The sequence below is a fragment of the Elephas maximus genome, chromosome 14 (assembly GCF_024166365.1).
Source record: "Elephas maximus indicus isolate mEleMax1 chromosome 14, mEleMax1 primary haplotype, whole genome shotgun sequence".
Classification (NCBI taxonomy): domain Eukaryota; kingdom Metazoa; phylum Chordata; class Mammalia; order Proboscidea; family Elephantidae; genus Elephas; species Elephas maximus.
This window is the reverse complement of record NC_064832.1, coordinates 25,337,521-25,359,207: the sequence shown is the minus strand read 5'-3', so window position 1 is coordinate 25,359,207 and position 21,687 is coordinate 25,337,521. Positions and strand designations below refer to the sequence as shown.

The window sequence follows — 21,687 nt, the reverse complement described above, 5'->3', positions numbered from 1 at the left end:
GGAGACTAAATGAGCACACCAGCCGGGGGCAAGGATGAGAAGGCAGGAGGAGAGAGGAAAGCTGGTAACGGGGAGCCCAAGGTGGAGAAGGGAAAAATGCTGACATGTCGTGGGGTTGGCAACCAATGTCACAAAACAATATGTGTATTAATTGCTTAATTAGAAACTAATTTGCTCTGTAATAACTTTATATATTCCTTCCATCTTCTTCTGATGCTTCGTGTGTCATTTAACATTTTCCCCAAAGAATCTTTCACTATTGCAACTCGAGGCTTTAATTTTTATTTCAGTTCTTTCAGCTTGAGAAATGCCAAGCGTCTTCTAACCTTTTGGTTTTCCATCAGCTCTTTCCCCATGTCATTATAATACTTTACTCTGTCTTCTTGAGCTGCCCTTTAAAATCTTCTGTTCATTTCTTTTACTTCATCATTTCTTCCCTTTGCTTTAGCTACTCAACATTCAAGAGCAAGTTTCAGGGTCTCTTCTGACATCCATTTTGGTCTTTTCTTTCTTTCCTGTCTTTTTAATAACCTCTTGCTTTCTTCATGTATGATGTCTCTGATGTCATTCCACAACTCTTCAGGTCTTTGGTCATTAGTGTTTCAACGCATCAAATTTATTCTTCAGATTGTCTCTAAATTCAGGTGGGATATACTCAAGGTCATACTTTGGCTTTCGTGGATTTGTTCTAATTTTCTTCAGTTTCAACTTGAACTTGCATATGAGCAACTGATGGTCTGTTCCACAGTTGGCCCCTGGCCTTGTTCTGACTGATGATGTCCAGTTTTTACATTGTCTCTTTGTACAGATGCGTATCCCATCTGGCGAGGTCCATGTGTACAGTCACTGTTTATGCTGATGAAAAAAGGTATTTGCAATGAGGAAGTCATTGGTCTTGCAAAATTCTATCACTTGATCTCCGGCATCGTTTCTATCACCAAGGCCATATTTTCCAACTACTGATCCTTCTTCTTTGTTTCCAACTTTCACATTCCAATAACCAGTGATTATACATGCATCCTGATTGCATGTTCGATCAATTTCAGACTGTAGCAGCTGATTAAAATCTTCAATTTCTTCATCTTTGGCCTTAGTGGTTGGTACATAAATTTGAACAATTTTATTAACTGGTCTTCCTTGTAGGCGTATGGATATTACCCTATCACTGACAGCACTGTACCTCAGGATAGATCTTGAAATGTTCTTTTTGACGATGAATGCAACACCATTCCTCTTCAAGCTATCATTCCTGGTATAGTAGACTATACGATTACCTGATCCAAATGGCCAATACCAGTCCATTTCAGCTCACTAATGCTTTTTTTTTTTTAATGCCTAGGATATTGATGTTTATGCATTCCATTTCATTTTTGATAATTTCCAATTTTCCAAGATTCATACTTCACACATTCCAGGTTCGGATTATTAATGACTGTTTGTAGAAGACACAGCTGGGGGCTCATCTTCCAGCACTGTATCAGACAACGTTTCGCTGCTATTCATAAGATTTTCAACTGGCCAATGCTTTTCAGAAGTAGGCTGCTGGGTCCTTCTTCCTAACCTGTCTTAGTCTGGAAGCTCAGCTGAAACCTGTCCTCCATGGGTGACCCTGCTGGTATCTGAATACCGGTGGTATAGCTTCCAGCATCACAGCAACACACAAGCCCCCACAGTATGACAAACTCACAGACACGTGAGGGACGTTTGAGTTTACTGTTGTATTTTTTGGTATGTACGTAGTGTGGATGCTTTCCTTGTTCCACTTAGTCTTCTGGGCTGAGTTCTTTTTGTTTATATATTTTCTTTTCATCTCTTCCATTATTGTTGATTTTGGGTTTGCTGAGTCTTTGTTTTTCTTCTTTTTTATTTTGGTGGGTAGGTTTGTTAGCTTCCTTTGTGGCTACCTTGAAATTTACCTTTATTTTTCTAAGTTTAAACCAGTCTTTTATTTCATATTGCCTTGACTTCCTCATCATATGGCAGTTTTATGACTTCACCGTTATTCCCTCTTTTTTGTTTTGACGTTGTCTGTTAACATATTGATATCTCTGGTTCCCTATTTTCAGCATTTAGCTTTGATTTGTTTTTGTGAATTCCCTATCTGGGTTATTAACTGGTTGATTTGTCCTGTGTCCTAGTCCTCTTGTCTGATATTGTTGGTTTTCTAACCAGGGGGAAAAAAAAAAAATTTTTTTTTTTTTTAACTCCCTTTAAAATTTCTTGTAATTTTTGTCTGGTTTTTACATATTCCTTTAATTTCTGTTTATCCGGAAATGACTTAATTTCCCCATAATATTTGAAAGACAATTTTGCTGGATATATTACTCTTGGTTTGCAATTTTTTCTTTCAAGGCATTATATATGCCTTCTTGCCTGCATGGTTTCTGCTGAGTAATCAGTTAGTCTTATTGGTTCTCCTTTGTGACTTTTCATTTATCCCTAGCTGCTTTCAGGAATTCTTTGTCTTTGGTTTGGCAAGTTTGATTATGTCTTGATGACTTTCTTTTGGGGTCTATCTTGGATAGATACCTTTATCATCTTTCATGATTATTAGGGAAGTTTTCTGCCAGCAAATCTTCAACAATTTTGTGTTTTGTGTTATCCCTCTTCTCCTTCCCGTTCTTATCATTCATAGGTCTTACCTCTCAATAGCGTACCACATAACTCTTAGGCTTTCATTTTCTTTTTTTTTTTTTCCGGATTTTTCCTCAAACAAATTGGTGTCAAGAGAATTATCTTCAATCTCACAAATTCTGACTTCCATTGTCTGAACTCTGCTCCTATGACCTTTTACTGGAGCCCTGATGGCATAGTGGTTAACAATTCAGGCTGCTAACCAAAAGGTCGGCAGTTCAAATCCACCAGCTGCTCCTTGGAAACCCTAAGGGACACTTATATTCTGTCCTATAGGGTCGCTACGCTATGAGTCAGAATTGACTCCTTGGCAATGGGTTTGGTTTTTTTTTTGTTTTTGGACCTTTTACTGAGTTGCCTAATTCTGAAATTTTACTGTTAATCTCTTGCAGAGCTCTGTATATTAGTCTTTTGAATTCTTTACCAGGTAGTTCTACCATCTTATTTTTCTTCCGGGAAGTTTTCTTTACCTTTATCTTTGTCGGTTGCTAGAGCCTTCTTGTCCTGCTTCTTTATGTGATTTGATATTGACTACTGTCTCTGAGACATCAATAAGTTATTATATTTATATGTGTATTTATTGCATTGTTGTTTACTACACCCTGAATTTTTGTTTTGTTTTGATATGTCCAAGAAGGCTGGGCATGTGTGCTATACTCTTGTCATTAATCTTGCCTCATTGATGCTCTCACCTCCCGTCCCCAGGAGTCTGTTCACTGTTCTTACAGGATGCTGATGATGTAGGCAGCATTTTTTGATTAGGTGATGAATCTGACCTGCTGATCTGACCTTGGGTTCAGGGAGTGTTCTCCCTGATCCCTGGGTTGGGTGTTGTGTGTGTGCTCCACTGCTTACTGGTTGGTTGGGGAGCAGGTACCTGGGTGGTCGGTCACCAGGTGTGTGATGAAGAGACTCTTACCTATAGTCCTGGGCAGGCATGGCTGCATGGGGTTGTTGGGAACAGGCACAAGTCTCTGGTTGCAGTGGGGGCACAGCAAGGGACTGTTGGCTGCCCCCGGGTGCTTGGATGGAGGGCATGCACCTGTTCACTATAGCATGTAGTGGTGGGGGTAGTGCAGCCAGTCCTTGGGTACCCAGTGCCACTGCCTGGAGGAACTGGGAGGCACCACTAATTGTCAGGCCCCTGTCACAGGCGGCTAGATGGAGTGGGTGGTATCGCTAGCCCCCAGGCCCTCTGTGTGGGTGGGTGAGGCCCTTTCTTAGGGGGTGGGGAGGTGTCGAATGTCACAAATCTGCAGCTCCAGCTTGGCTGCTCTAGGTGAAAACAAGCTTCAGTTGGATGCCCTGCCCATTTCATCCTAATGAGGGCATGCTGTGCTGTATCAGCCAGCAAGGCACTGGTGCAGGTAACCTGCAAGGGGAAGGGTGCTGCATGTTTGTGGACCTCCTATGCCAGTGGCTGAGTGACGGAGTGGGTGCATCAGGACAGGGTTGTGTGTTCCCAGCTTAAGGGGCACGGTAGTGTTGAGCCCCAGCAGGACTGGTGTGGGAGTGGGGAGGGGTGTGGATAAGGAGAAGGGGGTGCTCCTCGGCTGTGGAGCTCTGCTAGGCGGAAGGGTTATGGTGTACATTTGGTGGTTTGGGAGCTAGCACTTGACTTTCACAGGTCTGCTGCTGCTCGTTTGGTTCTGGAGGTGCGTGTAGGTTTGCTGCTGCTTGGTTGCACCAGATGGGGTGGGTTTTGGCTTGGGATATTGCTGCTTGCCTCAATCTGTGTGCCCTGTGCAGATTCAGCTAGTAGGACACTGGTGATCCCGCGATCTGTATTCCCCATTTCCGCTGTTTTTGAATTGCCTCGCCTTCCACCTGTCGCTCACAGTGATTCTTCAGCTTTGTCTTTGATGTTTAGGTTTCCTAGATTGTCATATATATCTGATTCGCTTGTTTTGGGGGTCTTTGTTGGAAGAGGGACAACAGGGAGCATATGGCTATTCCACCATCTTGGCCCCACCTCCTCTCTTTACTTTTCAGCCAGTTTGGACTGGGATTTCTGTTAATCGCAGTCAAAGGCTTTCTAACAGACTGAGGAGAGTAAGGTTTGCCAAGAGGCTGCCTGGCCACTGGGGTTCAACAGCTACAAGCACAGCCACCTTGCCTCAGGGCAAAATCTGCCCATCAAGTAAGTGTCTATAAAGAAAAAAATTGACTTCTCCAATCTGACTGGATCTCTGAAGTCCAGGCTATTTTTAAACACAGCAGAAAAGTCCCTGACTAGGGTACAGAGGCAGTTCCCAGTACTGTGCACACTCAACAGTGTCCAGCGGGCTGCATCCCTGAACCAGTGTGCAGCAGAGTGACCCAACATTATGACAGTAGAAGCTGAGTCAGCACAAGGTGCAGAACCTCTGAGAGCATAAGCAGTGGTCAGGGTCTTGTTCCACCGTCCCTCTCAACCTAAACCTAACTGTCTTCCACCCCAAGTTTATACAGCCTCTCTAGCCTCCGGGTCACAGAATCAAGTTCAGGGTTCATTTAAGCTAAGATGTAGGGGCTACTGGGATTTCAGCAGCATTTAAGTAAGTTAGGTTACTTATCTTACAGTAAATGTGAAAAAACATGGAGCATTTTTATATCTGCAATATTTTTACACCTGTAATTCTTTTATACACCAATAGTCAGGAAAATGGGACAGGACCAAGCAACATTTCATTGTTATACACAAGGTGGTTATAAATCAGACATGACTCAATGACAGTTAACAACAAATACTTTTACAGTATTTTTATTACTACAAAAAAAAATTGCTGTTGAGTTGATTCTGACTGATAGCGACCCTAGAGGACAAGGAGAACTGCCCCACAGGGTTTCCAAGGCTGTAAGTCATTACGGAAGCAGATTGCCACATTTTCTCCCACGGAGTGGCTGGTGGGTTTGAACCACCAACCTTTCGGCTAACAGCCAAATGCATAACCACTGCACCACCAGGGCACTGGTTTTATACTATGCTACAGTATATATGGAAAACCCTGGTGGCAATCTAGGGTCGCTATGAGTCGGAATCGACTCAACAGCAGTGGGTTTGGTTTTTTTGGTTTGGTACAGTGTGTGTATACACATATATATACACACATACACATATATACATAAAGGATTGGGGGAAGACTCATTAACAACATGCGTTACATAGATAACAAAACCTTGCTTGCTGAAAGTGAAGAGGACTTGAAGCACTTACTGATGAAGATCAAAGACCAAAGTCTTCACGACTCAACATAAAACCTAAAAAAACTTGTTGCCATTGAGTTGATTCTGACTCATAGCAACCCTATAGGACAGAGTAGAACTGACGCATAGAGTTTCCAAGGAGCGCCTGGTGGGTATCAACTGCCAACCTTTTGGTTAGCAGCCATAGCACTTAACCACTATGCCATCAGGGTTTCCGCCTCAACATAAAGAAAACAAAAATCCTCACAGCTGGACCACTAAGCAACATCACGATCAATGGAGAAAAGACCGACAGTGTCAAGGATTTCATTGTACGTGGATCCACAAACACGCAAGGAAGCAGCAGTCAAGAAATCAAAAGGCACATTGCATTTGGGCAAATCTGCTGCAAAAGACCTCTTTAAAGTGTTGAAAAGCACAGACGTCACCTTGAAGACTAAATTGCACCTGACCCAAGCCGTTGTGTTTTCAATCACCTCATTCGAATGTGAAAGCTGGACGATGAATAAGGAAGACCAAAGAAGAACTGATGTCTTTGAATTGTGGTGCTGGTGAAGAATACTGAATATAACATGGTCTGCCAGAAGAAGGAGCAAATCTGTTTTCGAAGAAGTACAACTAGAATGCTCCTTAGATGCAAGGATGGTGAGACTACGTCTCACATACTTTGGACATGTTACCAGGAAGGGTCAGTCCCTGGTAAAGGACATTATGATTGGTAAAGTGGAGGGTCAGCAAAAAAGAGGAAGACCCTCAACATGATGGACTGACACAATGGCTGCAACAATGGGCTCAAGCATAACAATGATTATGAGGACGGCACAGGCCTGGGCATCGTTTTGTTCTGTTGTACACAGCGTCGCTATGAGTTGGGACAGACTCGACAGCACCTCACAACAACAAATATTAAACTCTTACACTCATGAAAAAACTTCACCAAAAGAGTAAATGAGGACATACAGACTAGGAAAAAAATTTTGTCCGTGACATGTTCAACAAGGTCTAATCTCTAAAATCTACCGGAAAATCCAACACCTTTACAACAAAAAGACAACCCAATTAAAAAATTTGCAGAGGATGTGAGCAGGCACTTTAACAGAGAAGACATTTAGGTGGCTAACAGACACATGAAGGAATTTTCGAGATCACTAGCTAGAGAAATGCAAATCAAAACTACAATGAGATACCATCTTTCTCTGACATTACTGGCACGAATAAAGAAAACAAAAAATAAGAAACGCTGGAGAGGTTGCGGGGAGATTGGAACTCTTATGCACCGCTGGTGGGAATGCAAAATGGTACGATCATTTTGGAAAACGGTACGGCGCTTCCTTAAAAAGCTAGAAATAGAAATACTGTATGATCCAACAAATTCCACTCCTAGGAATATGTCCCAGAGAAATAAGAGCCATCACACAAATAGACATATAGACATATGCACACCCATGTTCACTGCAGCATTATTCACAACAGCAAAAAAATGGAAACAACCTAAGTGCCCATCAACAGATGAATGGATAAACAAACTATGCTCCATACACACAACGGAATACTATGCAACAATAAAGAACAATGATGAATCTTCAAAACATCTTACGACGTGGGTGAATCTGGAGGGCAGTATGCTGAGTAAAATATGTCAATCACAAAAGGACAAATACTACATGAAACTACTATCATGAAAACACATGAAAATGTTTCCACACAGAAAGGAACAACCTTTGATGGTTACAAGGGAGGGGAAGGGAGAGGTGGGAGTGAAAAACACTAACTAGATAGTAGGTAAGAGGTAACTTGGGTGAAGGGTAAGACAGTATACAATACCGGGGAAGTCAGCATAATGTGATCAGGGCAAAGTCATAGAAGCTTCACAGATACATCCAAACTCCCTGAAGGACTGAGTTACTGGCCTGAGGGCTGGGGTCCATCTAGCACAATTGGCATAACATAGTCTATAAAGAAAATGTTCTACACCCAACTATGTAAGTAGCGACTGGGGTACTAAAAGTCTGGGAGCAGCCATCTACTGGTTCCATCCTGGCTGCAGCAAAGGAGAATGAAGAAGACCAAAGACACAATGGAAGGATTAGTCCAAAGGACTAATGGACCTCACTACCACAACCTCTAGCAGACTAAGCCCAGAGCAACTAGATGGTGCCCGGCTACCACAACCAACTATTCTGGCAGGAATCACAGTAGAAGGTCCTGGACAGAGGGGGAGAAAAATGTAGAACAAAATTCAAATTCACATTAAAAAAAAAAACACACTAGCTTTGCTGGTCTGACAAAGACTGGAGAAACCCTAAGAATATGAACAACAGACACCCTTTTAACCCAATACTGAAGTCACTCCTGAGGTTCACCCTTCAGCCAAAGATTAGACAGGTTGAGACCCTGGCGCCATAGTGGTTAAGAGCTACAGCTAATAACCAAAAGGTCAGCAGTTTGAATCCACCAGGTGCTTCTTGGAAACCCTATGTTGCAGTTCCACTCTGTCCTTTACAAGTCAGAATTAACTTGACGGCAACAGGTTTATAGGGCCAACAATAACACATGTGAGGGACGTGCTTGACAGTTCAATCATGTACACGAGACTAATGGGCACACCAGCCCCAAAGCAAAGACCAGAAGGCAGGAAGGGAAAGAAAAACTATAAGAATGGAAACAGGGAACCTGGGGTGGGAGAAGGGGAGAGTGTTGATCACAGGGTTGGCAACCAATGTCACTAAAACAATCTGTGTATTAACTGTTTAATGAGAAACTAATTTGCTATGTAACCTTTCACCTAAATCACAATTAAAAAAAAAGGGGGGGGGCAACATGTACCGAAAGGCTAAGTTGAGAAGGCAAGAAGGGGTAGAAAATCAGGACAAAAGGAACCAGGGAACCCAGGGTGGAAATGAGGAAAGCACCGACACACTGTGGGGAATGAAACCAATGTCATGGAACACTGTATGCACCAACTATCCAATGGGAAACTACTTTACTCTATAAACTTTTTTCCTAATGCACAATAAAAAAATTTTAAAAATTAAAAACAAACCAATTTGTATAAATGCTTGGCCTTAGAACACACTGACTGTGAAAAGGGAAGACATGATGCTTTTGTTAGCAACCTCGAGAAGTTACGTGACAATAGAATGAGCATGGTAATAGCTTTCTACTTGATTTTTCTTTAAGCTGCTGAATTTACAGTAAGAATCTAAAATTATATAACAGAACCAAGGAGAAAGTGGAACACCAAAGGGTAACACCTCCCAAGGGACAGGTATCCCATAATTTTCTACAATGATTCTGCAGTATCCTCAGCCACCTAGATGTTTTTAAACTATAAGCACAGTATTTCTCAAAGCTGGCAAAGCAGAATTGATCACCTCAGGTGGGTTCATATATACACATGCAAAGAGTTTTGTTCACAAGAAGCTCAACTGGTAAGTTCTGCAGAAGTGTTTCCAACACAGTTACAGAAACCTCAACAATCTCGCTTGTAAGAAGTGTTCTTGGAACGGTATCTCCTGAGCTTACGTGGTATTAAAATGATTGATGTTGCTCTGAGCAACTGTGACATAATCTTTGGGAGTATTAATATTATAAAATGACAGTGTCTCTCATGTTACTTCCTGATATGAAATGAAAATCAAACATTAGTATTTATTTTTAGATGAATTTTTTTAAAGTTCTATTTCATGCCCCCATTGAACGTCAAAGGTTTAAAAAGTAACTGAAACTGTATAGTGGAAACCCTGGTGGTGCTGTGGTTAAGAGCCACATCTGCTAACCAAAAAGTATGCAGCTCAAATCCACCAGGTACGCCCTGGAAACTCTATGGGGCAGTTCTACTCTGTCCTACTGGTCACTATGAGTCGCAATCAACTTGATAGCAATGGGTTTTTTTTGTTGTTGTTACACTGTATGGTAACCTGAGCGCCTAGCCCAGAGCAGAATTTAGAAGAGATGCAGCAAGGTGTGGCAGATGAAAGGTCTGGACTGTCCCACTGCAGCACTTTTCTGCTGCGCGAACACAGACAAGTCAATCGATATCTCTATACCTGTTTCCCAGCCTACAGAATGTGCGGAAGTATCTGCTTCACTAACCTTGAGTTAGTTTTGACAGTAAAACAAAGTAATCTGCACAAAGTGCTCTGTGAACTGTACAGTGCTGTACAGCAGTTCTCCACCCCCTTGCCTCTGACAGCATAGAGAATGTGACACATCAACTGGGTATAAAGACAACAGCTAGGACAGTCTTGGAAAACTTCTTTAAGGGAACCTTTCACATAAACTAATAAAACAGAACACAAAAGACTTTCCACTCTTATCTTTTTCTATTAGGATAAGGTGAATGGAAACCCTGGGGGTGTAGTGGTTAAGCGCTAAGGCTGCTAACCAAAAGGTCAGCAGTTCGAATACACCAGGCACTCCTTGGAAACTCTATGCGGCGTTTTTACCCTGTCCTTTAGGGTCACTAGTCAGAATCAACTCGACGGCAACAGGATTGGTGTTTGGTTTTTTTATCTGGTGAATAGAATATGTGCTAAACCAATGAAGACCTTCCTAACTGTACCAATGACTGTTAAGAAAGACAATTCAAAATGTAGAATCTGTGATTTCACACTTTTTAGCCCATCTGTGAAAAGGTAAAGCTTTCAATGATTTTCCCCATTTGTAACATTAACATATACTGATGATTCTATACGTGGGCAGACACGGCTGCGGCAGCATGCTTGTCTGTTTTTCCATTCTTGCCTATTCTATAATCCCTGGACTTGGGCAGACCCCCATGTGTTTGTGAGTGCGTTGTACTGTGGGGGCTTGCGTGTTGCTGGGATGCTGGAAGCTATGCCACCGGTATTCAGATACCAGCAGGGTCACCCACGGAGGACAGGTTTCAGCTGAGCTTCCAGACTAAGACAGACTAGGAAGGAGGCCCCGGCAGTCTACTTCTGACAAGCATTAGCCAGTGAAAACCTTATGAATAGCAGCAGAACATTGTCTGATACAGTGCTGGAAGATGAGCCCCCCAGGTTGGAAGGCACTCAAAAGATGACTGGGGAAGAGCTGCCTCCTCAAAGCAGAGACAACCTTACAGTTGACCTTAATGATGTGGATAGAGTAAAGCTTTCGGGACCTTCATTTGCTGATGTGGCATGACTCAAAATTAGAAGAAACACCTGCAAACATCCATTAATAATCGGAAACTGGAATGTACGAAGTATGAATCTAGGAAAATCAGAAATCGTCAAAAATGAAATGGAACGCATAAACATCGATATCCTAAGCATTAGTGAGCTGAAATGGACTGGTATTGGCCATTTTGAATCGGACAATCATATATATTCTACTATGCAGGGAATGACAACTGGAAGAGGAATGGTGTTCCATGCATCATCAAAAAGAACATTTCAAGATGTATCCTGAAGTACAATGCTGTCAGTGACAGAATAATATCCATACGCCTACAAGGAAGACCAGTTAATACGACTATTATTCAAATTTACACACCAACCACTAGGACCAAAGATGAAGAAAGAGAAGATTTTTATCAGCTGCTAGAGTCTGAAATTGATCGAACATGCAATCAAAATGCATTGATAATCACTGGCGATTAGAATGCGAAACTTGGAAACAAAGAAGAAGGATCAGTAGTTGGAAAATACGGCCTTGGGGATAGAAACAATGCTGGAGATCGAATGACAGAATTTTGCAAGACCAGCAACTTCTTCATTGCAAATACCTTCTTTCACCAACAAAAACGGTGACTACACACATGGACCTCGCCAGATGGAACACACAGAAATCAAATTGACTACATCTGTGGAAAGAGATGATGCAAAAAGCTCAATATCATCAGTCAGAACAAGGCCAGGGGGTGACTGTGGAACAGACCATCAACTGCTCATATTAAGTTCAAGCTGAAACTGAAGAAAATCAGAGTAAGTCCAAGAAAGCCAAAATATGACCTTGAGTATATCCCACCTGAATTTAGAAACCATCTCAAGAATAGATTTGACGCATTGAACACTAGTGACCGAAGACCACACGAGTTGTGGAATGACATCAAGGACATCATCCATGAAGAAAGCAAGAGGTTACTGAAAAGACAGGAAAGAAAGAAAAGACCAAGATGGATGTCAGAGGAGACTCTGAAACTTGCTCTTGAGCGTTGAGCAGCTAAAGCCAAAGGAAGAACTGACGAAGTAAAAAAACTGAACAGAAGATTTCAAAGGGCCTCTCGAGAAGACAAAATAAAGTACTATAATGACATCTGCAAAGAGCTGGAGATGGAAAACCAAAAGGGAAAAACATGCTCAGCGTTTCTCAAGCTGAAAGAACTGAAGAAAAAATTCAAGCCTCGAGTTGCAATAGTGAAGGATTCCATGGGGAAAATATTAAAACATGCAGGAAGCATCAAAAGAAGATGGAAGGAATACACAAAGTCATTATACCAAAAAGAATTAGTCGATATTCAACCATTTCAAGAGATGGCATATGATCAGGAACCGATAGTACTGAAGGAAGAAGTCCAAGCTGCCCTGAAGGTGCTGGCGAAAAACAAGGCTCCAGGAATTGATGGAATATCAGTTGAGATGTTTCAACAAACACATGCAGGACTGGAGGTGCTCACTCATCTATGCCAAGAAATATGGAAGACAGCTTCCTGGCCAACTGACTGGAAGAGATCCATATTTATGCCTATTCCCAAGAAAGGCAATCCAGCCGAATGTGGAAATTATAGAACAATATCATTACTATCACACGCAAGCAAAATGTTGCTGACGATCATTCAAAAACAGCTGCAGCAGTATATCAACAGGGAACTGCCAGAAATTCAGGCCAGTTTCAGAAGAGGATGTGGAACCAGGGATATCATTGCTGATGTCAGATGGATCCTGGCTGAAAGCAGAGAATACCAGAAGGATGTTTACCTGTGTTTTACTGACTATGCAAAGGCATTCAACTGTGTGGATCATAAGAAACTATGGATAACACTGCGAAGAATGGGAATTCCAGAACACTTTACATAGGTCAAGAGGCAGTTGTTCGGACAGAACAAGGGGATACTGATTGGTTTAAAGTCAGGAAAGGTGTGCGTCAGGGTTGTATTCTTTCACCATACCTATTTAATCTGTACGCTGAACAAATAATTCGAGAAGCTGGACTATATGAAGAAGAACAGGGCATCAGGATTGGAGGAAGACTCATTAACAACCTGCATTATGCAGATGACACAACCTTGCTTGCTGAAAGTGAAGAGGACTTGAAGCACTTACTAATGAAGATCAAAGACCACAGCCTTCAGTATGGATTACACCTCAACATAAAGAAAACAAAAATCCTCACAACTGAACCACTGAGCAACATCATGATAAACGGAGAAAAGATTGAAGTTGTCAAGGATTTCATTTTACTTGGATCCACAATCAACATCTATGGAAGCAGCAGTGAAGAAATCAAAAGATGCATCGCATTGGGCAAATCTGCTGCAAAATACCTCTTCAAAGTGTTGAAGAGCAAAGACGTCACCCTGAAGACTAAGGTGCACCTGACCCAAGCCATGGTTTTTTTTCAATTGCATCATATGCATGTGAAAGCTGGACAATGAATAAGGAAGACCGAAGAAGAACTGATGCCTTTGAATTGTGGTGCTGGCGAAGAATATTGAATATACCACCGACTGCGAAAAGAATGAACAAATCTGTCTTGGAAGAAGTGCAGCCAGAATGCTCCTTAGAGGCAAGGATGGCGAGACTGTGTCTTCCATGCTCTGGACATGTTGTCAGGAGGGATCAGTCCCTAGAGAAGGACATCATGCTTGGCAGAGTACAGGGTCAGCGGAAAAGAGGAAGACCCTCAAAGAGGTGGATTGACACAGTGGCTGCAACAATGAGCTCAAGCATAACAACGATTTTAAGGATGGTACAGGACCAGGCAGTGTTTCGTTCCGTTGTGCACAGGGTCGCTATCAGTCTGAACCGACTCGACGGCACCTAACAACAACAACAGGCAGACATGGCTCTGGCAGCACGCTTGTCTGTTTTCCCACTTTTGCCTCTTTGAACACATGTCGAATAAAACCCTTCTTTTTGCTTTCTTGAACTTTGTTATGTTTTTACCCTGTAACAGGCGCTAAGCTCCTCCTGGGCAATTCATTATGCCTTATTCATTTTCCTAAAGAGTCCTGGTGGTACAGTGGTTAAGCACTGGGCTGTTAACCAAAAGGTCAGTGGTTGGAACCCACCAGCCACTCTACGAGACAAAGATGTGGCAGTCTGCTTCCATAAAGATTAAAAAAAACAGCCTTGGAAATCCTATGGGGCAGGTATACTCTGTTATATATGGTCGGTATGACTCAGAATCAACTTGAACTCCATGGCATTGAGTTTGGTTTTTCTGGATACTCATTTTTTGTTGCCCATAGTGTCCAGCTCTGCCTTGATCACTGCAATCAGGAAAGTTACTGAGTAAATGATTCTGAGGGTGAGCGTAGAGGGACCCTCTTGTGACCCTAATACTCCCCAGCATGTTTTCTCCTTTTCAAAACAGGCAACTGAGAGCTTGACAATTGGATTGCTGGCTCTATCTATTAAGAACTCAAGAAATAGTTTAAACAGAGAAGAAAAAATTCTTTGATGGTTACAAGAGTGGGCAGGGAGAAGAGTACTCACTAATTATATAGTAGACATAACTAACACCATGATGAATCTTTTTTTTTTCTTTTTTGCCTGCCTTCTCCCTTCCACATACCTTTGTTAATGACTTTGTTTTGCTCTGCCCAGCCACCTGTGACTTACGAACCCCCCCACAGGAAGATTAGAGCCCAGATGTCTGGCATGTATATCTTTAGCCTGATGAGGAGATATCTAACATGTATCTCTTCGGTCTGATAAAGAATCTCTTGTAATTATCTTGTAATGACTAACTCATCCAGCCATGCCATCTGTGAGCTACAAAGACACTTCTAAACTTTGTAAAAATCATATATAAGCTCTAATGTAAAAACGCCCTTCGGGACTCCACAGAGACAGCCTGTGTTGCTGTTGGATTGCCCGTTAGTGGACACCTGCTAAATAAACCCTCTCTCTCTTTCTGACTTGGAGTTTGATTCATTGGCTCAACTCTCCAGGACACCGACCCTAATCGGGCAACATTCTAGAGCAGTGATTGAAGGTACACAGTCTGTAGCCACATAGCCTGGATTCAAATCCTGCCCCTCCACCTGGGAACTACCTGACCTTGGGGAAGTCTTACTGGCCCTCTCTGAACCACAGGGAGAAACCTTTCCTTTCACCAGTAAGTAAGAAGAAAGTGAAGCGCTGCCCCTCCCCCCCCAAAAAAAATGAGCAATGGCTAAATTAGAAAAATCTATTAGAAGCACCTAAAGTGTTGCCTTCAAAATTTGTCATTAAAACTTTATGTAATTTTTTCACAATGACAGTTTCCATGCATTATTTGTATACTTAAAGCTTATACACTTAAATCTATTCCAAGAAAATGCTATGCTACAATATTGAGTGAAAAATATGGACATAAAAGCACCTTAACTCCACATTATCAGTCACTGGGTAAATGCAAATCAAAACCACAGTGAGATACCACTTTACACGCAGCAAAAGAAAAGCCACCACTGAGTCCATAACGACCATGCAGGGCAGAGCAGAACTGCCCCGTGAAGTTCTGAAGGCTGTAATCTTTACAGAAGTAGATTGCCTTATCTTTCTCCTGTAGAGCAGCTGGTGGGTTCAAGCCACCAACCTTTCAGTCAGCAGCTAAGCAGTTAACCACTACACTACCAGGGCTCCTCTTACCTCCACTAGAATGGCTATATAGGGTTGCCACGAGTCGGAATCAACTTGACAGCAGTGGGTAGGATGACTGTAATTAAAAGGACAGATAATAACAAAGGTTGAAAAGAACGTGGAGAAACTAGAGCCCTCATATACTGCTGGGAGAATATAAAATGGTGTAGCCACTTTGGAAACAGTCTGGCATTTCCTGAAAATGTTAAACATAGTTACTCAGTGACTCAGCAATTCTACTCTTATGTAGCTACCCAAGAGAAATGTAAGCATACATGCATACAAAGACTAGTCTACAACATTATGCACAACTGCAAAAAGGTAGAAAGAGCCCAAATGCCCATCAACTGATGAATGAATAAACAAAATGTGGTATACCCGTACAACGGAATATTACTCAGCCATAAAAAAGGAATGACGTGCTGATACATGTTGCAACATGGATGAACCGTGAAACTGTTATGCAGTGTTCAGAGCTCAGTCACAAAAAAACCCCACATATTATATGATTTTGTATTTGTGCAATGTCTAAAACAGACTTATCTATAAAAAGTAAAAGAAAAATCAGGGGTTGCTTAGCAGCATAGTGGTTAACAGCTATGGCTGCTAACCAAAAGGTTAGCAGTTTGAATCTACCAGGCGCTCCCTGGAAACTCTACAGAGCAGTTCTCTGTCCTATAGGGTCGCTATGAGTCAGAAACGACTTGATGGCAATGGGCTTGGTTTTGGTCTGGTTTAAGGATGAAGGGAGGTGGGGTGGAGGGAAAGGGATAGGGAGTACTAATTGAGTACTAGATTTCTTTCTGGTAAAAAAAGGGATGAAGGTGTTCTAAAATTAGATTATGGTGATGGCTGTACAAGTCTGTAAACATACTCAAATTCATTGTATACTTCATGAACTTTGTGGTATGTAAATTAAATCTCAGTAAAAAAACAAAAACCAAACCCACTGCTGTCAAGTTGATCCCAACACATAGCGACCCTACAGGACATAGTAGAGCTGCCCCATAGGGTTTCCAAGGAACAGTCGGTGGATTCAAACTGCGGACCTTTTGGTTAGCGGTCATACACTTAACCACTCTGCCACCAGGGCCCCATATTGCAGTAAAGCCATTTTTTAAAAAAAGTACCTGTACTATTGAATTTAGATAAACAAAAAGAACGCAGAAAAGAGAGCTGGAATGAAATATGCCAAGATGTTAACACTGAGTTGTGCCATAATATGGTTGCCTTTGAGTTGTAAGAATGTATTTTTAATTCTAAATTGACAACTAGGTGTAGCAAAAGCAAACAAGAAAGGAAATCTACAAATATGCTTACAACTGCCATCCTAGGAGTGGAGGAATAAAAGCAAATTTTCCCCTTTTGGTCTTTATTTTTAAAACTCTTGTGACTGAGTTAAATTACCTTGATAAAAATAACCTGTAAATATTTCCAAACCCAATGCTGAATGATTTTTAGTTTCTGAAGAAATTAGCTTCCACGAAACTGCTATGTTCTGAAACCACAGATGTCACAATTGTTGGTGTTTTACAAGTTATACTTTCAATGTTAGTTACATCAAAATAAAAGTCAATGTCTCCTTTGCCCTCTACTTTATCACACCGACCTTTGATCTGCTCAGATGTTCTCCTTTAACTTGATTTAAAAAAAATCTGAACAATAAAAAAAGACACTTCAAAATTCCACTTGTCAATGAACCAAATTTTCTCCTATAGAAAAAAAAAATACTGAACACAGTTGAACACAGATACTTCTTTGACACTATGCTACAGAGTCAGTGAGCAGCACCAGGAGTCATGTCACCGAGGCCATCGCACCCTTCCAACAGAGAGGAAAACGCGTGTCAGGGTGACAAGCATTTAAAATCCAGCTTTCCCATTCCCATGGCTTATTACCCTGTTACTTATGCACCAATCACAATCTGTATTCTTGCCACTGTGGGGACTTTCAGTGGCCTCTGATACTCTGGACAGTCAAAAGAAGAGAGTCAACTTTCTCTACCACAAAGACAATTCCACAGGGAAGAAGTCAACTTCCAACTCTTTTTCAGGCTTTCCAGCTGCCTTCAGTCTAGACAGGGTCAATAATTTTCAATAGCCTCTAGCTACTCTTCCAGCAGCCCCCTTACACTTCACCCTCCTTCACAGAGGAGTAACTCAGGCTGTGTTCCCATGCTCAAGCTCCCCAGTCCATGGGATAAAGTCCAAATTCCTCTGCCTGATAAGCAAGCCTTCCACAGTCACTTTCCCAGCCTGGCCAAGCCACTCATAGCACCCCACGTGCATTTTCCCATTTCCGATCCTCTGGGCCTTTGCACATGCTGGTCTCTGCCTGCGATGAACTTCCCTCCATTTTACTGTTTGCCAGCTCAGTGCCGCTCTTCCTTCATGACCCCCCTCACACACCACCTCCTCGAAAGTTCTCTCTGCACCATTTCTCCCAGAAAAGCCTAATCAGTCTTATCTGTGGGTACTGTACTGTGTAAACACCTCTGTTCCAGCACTGTGAGTGTCGGCTCTGAGAACAGGGGGGTGACCTTTATTCACCTTTGCTTCTCCACTGCATAGCTCAGTACCAGGTAAACAGAAAGTGGTCGAAAAATGTTCATGGACCACGTCCCTCTCCTGGTCACTGCTAGATGTGAATTTCTTAAGCTCTTGGTCTTAGCTAGAATCCCACTGCCTACAATGCCTGGCAATAGTAGGTACTCAAAAAAATGTTTGTTAAATAAATGATGATAACAAAATAATAACACCTATGTCGAAGGGTTTTGTGAGAGAACATACAAAGGGAGATAAAGCACACGATACAGTGCCCTCACCACCCATCTGTCAATTTGCTGTCCTGTGGGGCTTGTATGTTGCTATGATACTGGAAGCTGTACCACTGGTACTTCAAATACCAGCAGGGTCCCCCCATGGTGGACAGGTTTCAGGGGAGCTTCCAGACTAGGAAGACAGACTAGGAAGCAAGGCCTGGCGAGCTGCTTCCAAAAATAAGCCAATGAAAACCCTACGGATCACAACGGAACATTGCCAGATTACTAACAATCATGAAAACGGCACAGGACTGGACAACATCTTGTTCTATTACACACAGGGCCAACAGGAGTCCGAGCCAACTCAAAGGCAACTGATAACAATACAGAGTCCAGCACAGTAAAGTTGGCTGATGCTGTTATCAAAGGGATCTAGAAAGTGACATCAGCATGGGCAGGGGCAGTGACAGAAAGCTTCAGAGGCAGCAGGTCTTCGGCTTGATCTGGAAGGATGAGGAGAATTCTTGACAGGCAGAGAGGTCACTACGAGTTGGAACCTAACAACAACAGACTAGGCATTGATTGCATGGGGATGGAAGCTCCCCCCTCCCATGTGTGCTCTCTTCACACCCAAATATAGAGTCGTGCTGTGTGAGAATCTTCTATCAGCCAGCCTCTCTCTACCCATTCATTAATCCACTTGTCTTTCATTTCTATATCCAAAAAGCGTAGAAGGCTTTCATTACTCTTATGGATTTAATTGTGCCCTCCCAAAATATGCTGGCATCCTAAACCCTATAATCCTAATCAGTTGAGGCCAGTGTGGGGTGGGTCCCAAACCTACTCACTTCTGAGTTATTTAAAGAGCAGCATCCACACAGAGATACAGGAAGACACAGGGGAAAGACAGACGGTATCTGACAGGGACAATCTGCAAACCCAGGAACTCCAAGGATGGCCTGCTGAGAGAAGATGAAACAGGCAAAGCACCTCCCCCCTAAAGCCATGCCCTAAATTAGGACTTCTAGCCTTCTGAACTGTGAGAAAATAAATTTTTGTTCTTTAAAGCCACCTACTTGTGGTATTTCTATTACAGCAGCATTAGGAATCTAAGACAACTACTAAAGTTATCAGTAATTCTGCTGAACTAATTTCAGAAATCTGTAGAAAAGGCACAGCACACTCTTCAGTCCAGCAACTCCAGGTCTAGGAATCTATCCTAAAGAAACAGTCAAGCCCCCAAACTAAGAATCATGTACAAGAACATCCACTACAGCACGGTTTGTGAGAGCAACAACCAGCATGTGCACACACAGGGAGACAAAAAACAAACTACACTGGGCAGGGGGTTAAACAGAGCAAGCCAAACACTCTCCAAAATACATCGTTAAATTGAAGAAAGAGTTGCAGAATACACATTATAATTTCACTGATGTAAAACATCAAAATTTTTAAAAACCAAACACACACACAAACTAAACATTTCTCTAAATATGCATATATTTATCTTGTCAGCCATTGTATTCTCAGCTCCACACTGTGCCTGAAACAGTTCAACGAAGACATGAACGTGAATAGAAAAAGGACTGGAAAACAGATCCGCTTTTCATGCTAAGTAGTTCTGTATTGTTTGCATTTTTTAAGCGAACACATTAACGTATTATGCAATACTATGGATTCAAAATTGTTCTTTAAAAAAATGCATCGTGCTCTTTTAAGATCTATCTATACCAGATCAAAGTGGCAACAGCAACTCAGATAGGAAACTCAGGGGGCAGTGGGTTTATGTCAATGGAGCAGGACAACTCTTGGAAAAGAAGGGTGAGAACGGTTGCACAATGCACAGGTAACCAAGGTCGCTGAACTGTACAAATAGAAGTTACTGAATTAGGGTATATTCTGCTGTGTAATTCTCAACAAAAATAAAATAAATTATATTAAAAAGAAGATGTAAAACCTGGCGAAATCATAAAAGGCCTGTGCGCCTACTCTGAATAACTTCCCTAGGTAAACAATTTAATCGTTTTGAGCAATTGGGGCTCTTAGACCACCTCGATGCTCACTTCACTCTCCGGCATCAGAACCCTTCATAGCATAAAGACGTACAGAAAAGTACCGGGTTCTTAAATTGTCCTTGAAAATCAGGTGATGCATGCCCTCTCTGCACGGTGCTTTTCTTCCAAGCCACGACTCCTCCGGGGCTGGGGCTCCCGCGCTCGGCCTGCCCGGCGTCCCCCGGGAGCAGAGGAAGGGCTCGGGTCCGGCAGGTGGGCGTGCGCCGTCCTCCAGGTAGGCGCGAGCCGCGGCGCAGGGGTGGGGAAGGGCACTTACTTTCCGACCGGCCCCTTCTCTAGCCGTACTCCGTTTGTCCAGCTCAGGCATCATCCCTCGGAGGACCGAATTGCTCTCTAACTCGGCCCGGAGCCCAAAGGTCACCTGGTCGGGGGGGAAGTAGGGCGGTTTTAAACCCGGGAGAAGAGCGTGGGGTGTGTAAGGCGTCTTTGCGGTTTAGTTCTGACGAGAGGACAGGTCCGGGAACCCGCCCTTCATTTCGGATGAGGGAACCCGAACCCCAAGCCCGCGGGTTAATTCAAAGTCGCGCGGCGCGTGGCCGTTGTCGCCTTGGGGCGCGGGGAGAAGAACTGAGGGGAAGGTGGGCCTGAGACCCTCACCCACACTAGAGGCGCTGCTTCAGTCTCCTCGTTCCGGCCGGGAGCGCAGAGCACGTCCCCTCCCTGTCTCCCCGGGATCCGCTACTGGGGCCGGCGCCTCCGCGCTCGGTCCGCGGCCACAGGCGGGCGCCAGGCAGGGAGACCGGGCAAGCCGGGCGCAGCCGAGGCCGGGGCGGCAGACGCCAGGGCTTCCCACCGCCAGGGCTTCCCACCGCCAGGGGGAAAGTGCGGCGTGGCGCGGAGGGCGCCGGCGTCCACCGCCTGCGCTGCCCCTCTCAGTCTCCACGCCCGGCTCCCGCCGCCCGCGGGTCCCAAAAGCGGCAGCTGCGGGGGAGTGAGCTCTGCACCTGGAAGATCAACCGGGGTCGTGCCGGGGACTCCCATCGGCCTCCAACCGGCGTCGGGCACTGGGCTGGGGGCGGGCGCGCAACGCAGGGGCTTCGAGTGGGGGAGGGGGCCGAGGGCGGGAGTGCCGCTGTCCATCAGAGGCCACGCCCACTACGGCTCCGCTTCCACTACAGCCCCGCCCACAGGGGTGGGACCGGTGTGCGCCACGCCGAAAACTCGTTCACGCCTCGGCAGATTCTACTGGTTGAAAGGCCGTGGGAAGCCGCTGCCAGCAGCCAATTGGAACGCG

General features: G+C 43.5%; 1 protein-coding gene across 3 annotated transcripts in view; it reads right to left on the bottom strand.

Moving 5' to 3' along the window:
* The window catches only part of ATP7B (ATPase copper transporting beta), a 134,355-nt gene extending 112,823 nt beyond the window's left edge, over positions 1 to 21,532 (bottom strand). For 2 of the 3 annotated variants that reach the window (XM_049853292.1, XM_049853290.1), the window contains exons 1-2: positions 21,398 to 21,532; positions 20,710 to 20,814 (exon numbers count right to left, since the gene is read on the bottom strand). In XM_049853292.1, coding sequence (XP_049709249.1) covers positions 20,710 to 20,763 — 54 coding nt within the window. In that variant the 5' untranslated portion in view covers positions 20,764 to 20,814; positions 21,398 to 21,532. The other variant, XM_049853291.1, reaches the window with a different exon arrangement.
* Positions 21,533 to 21,687: the final 155 nt, after the last annotated feature.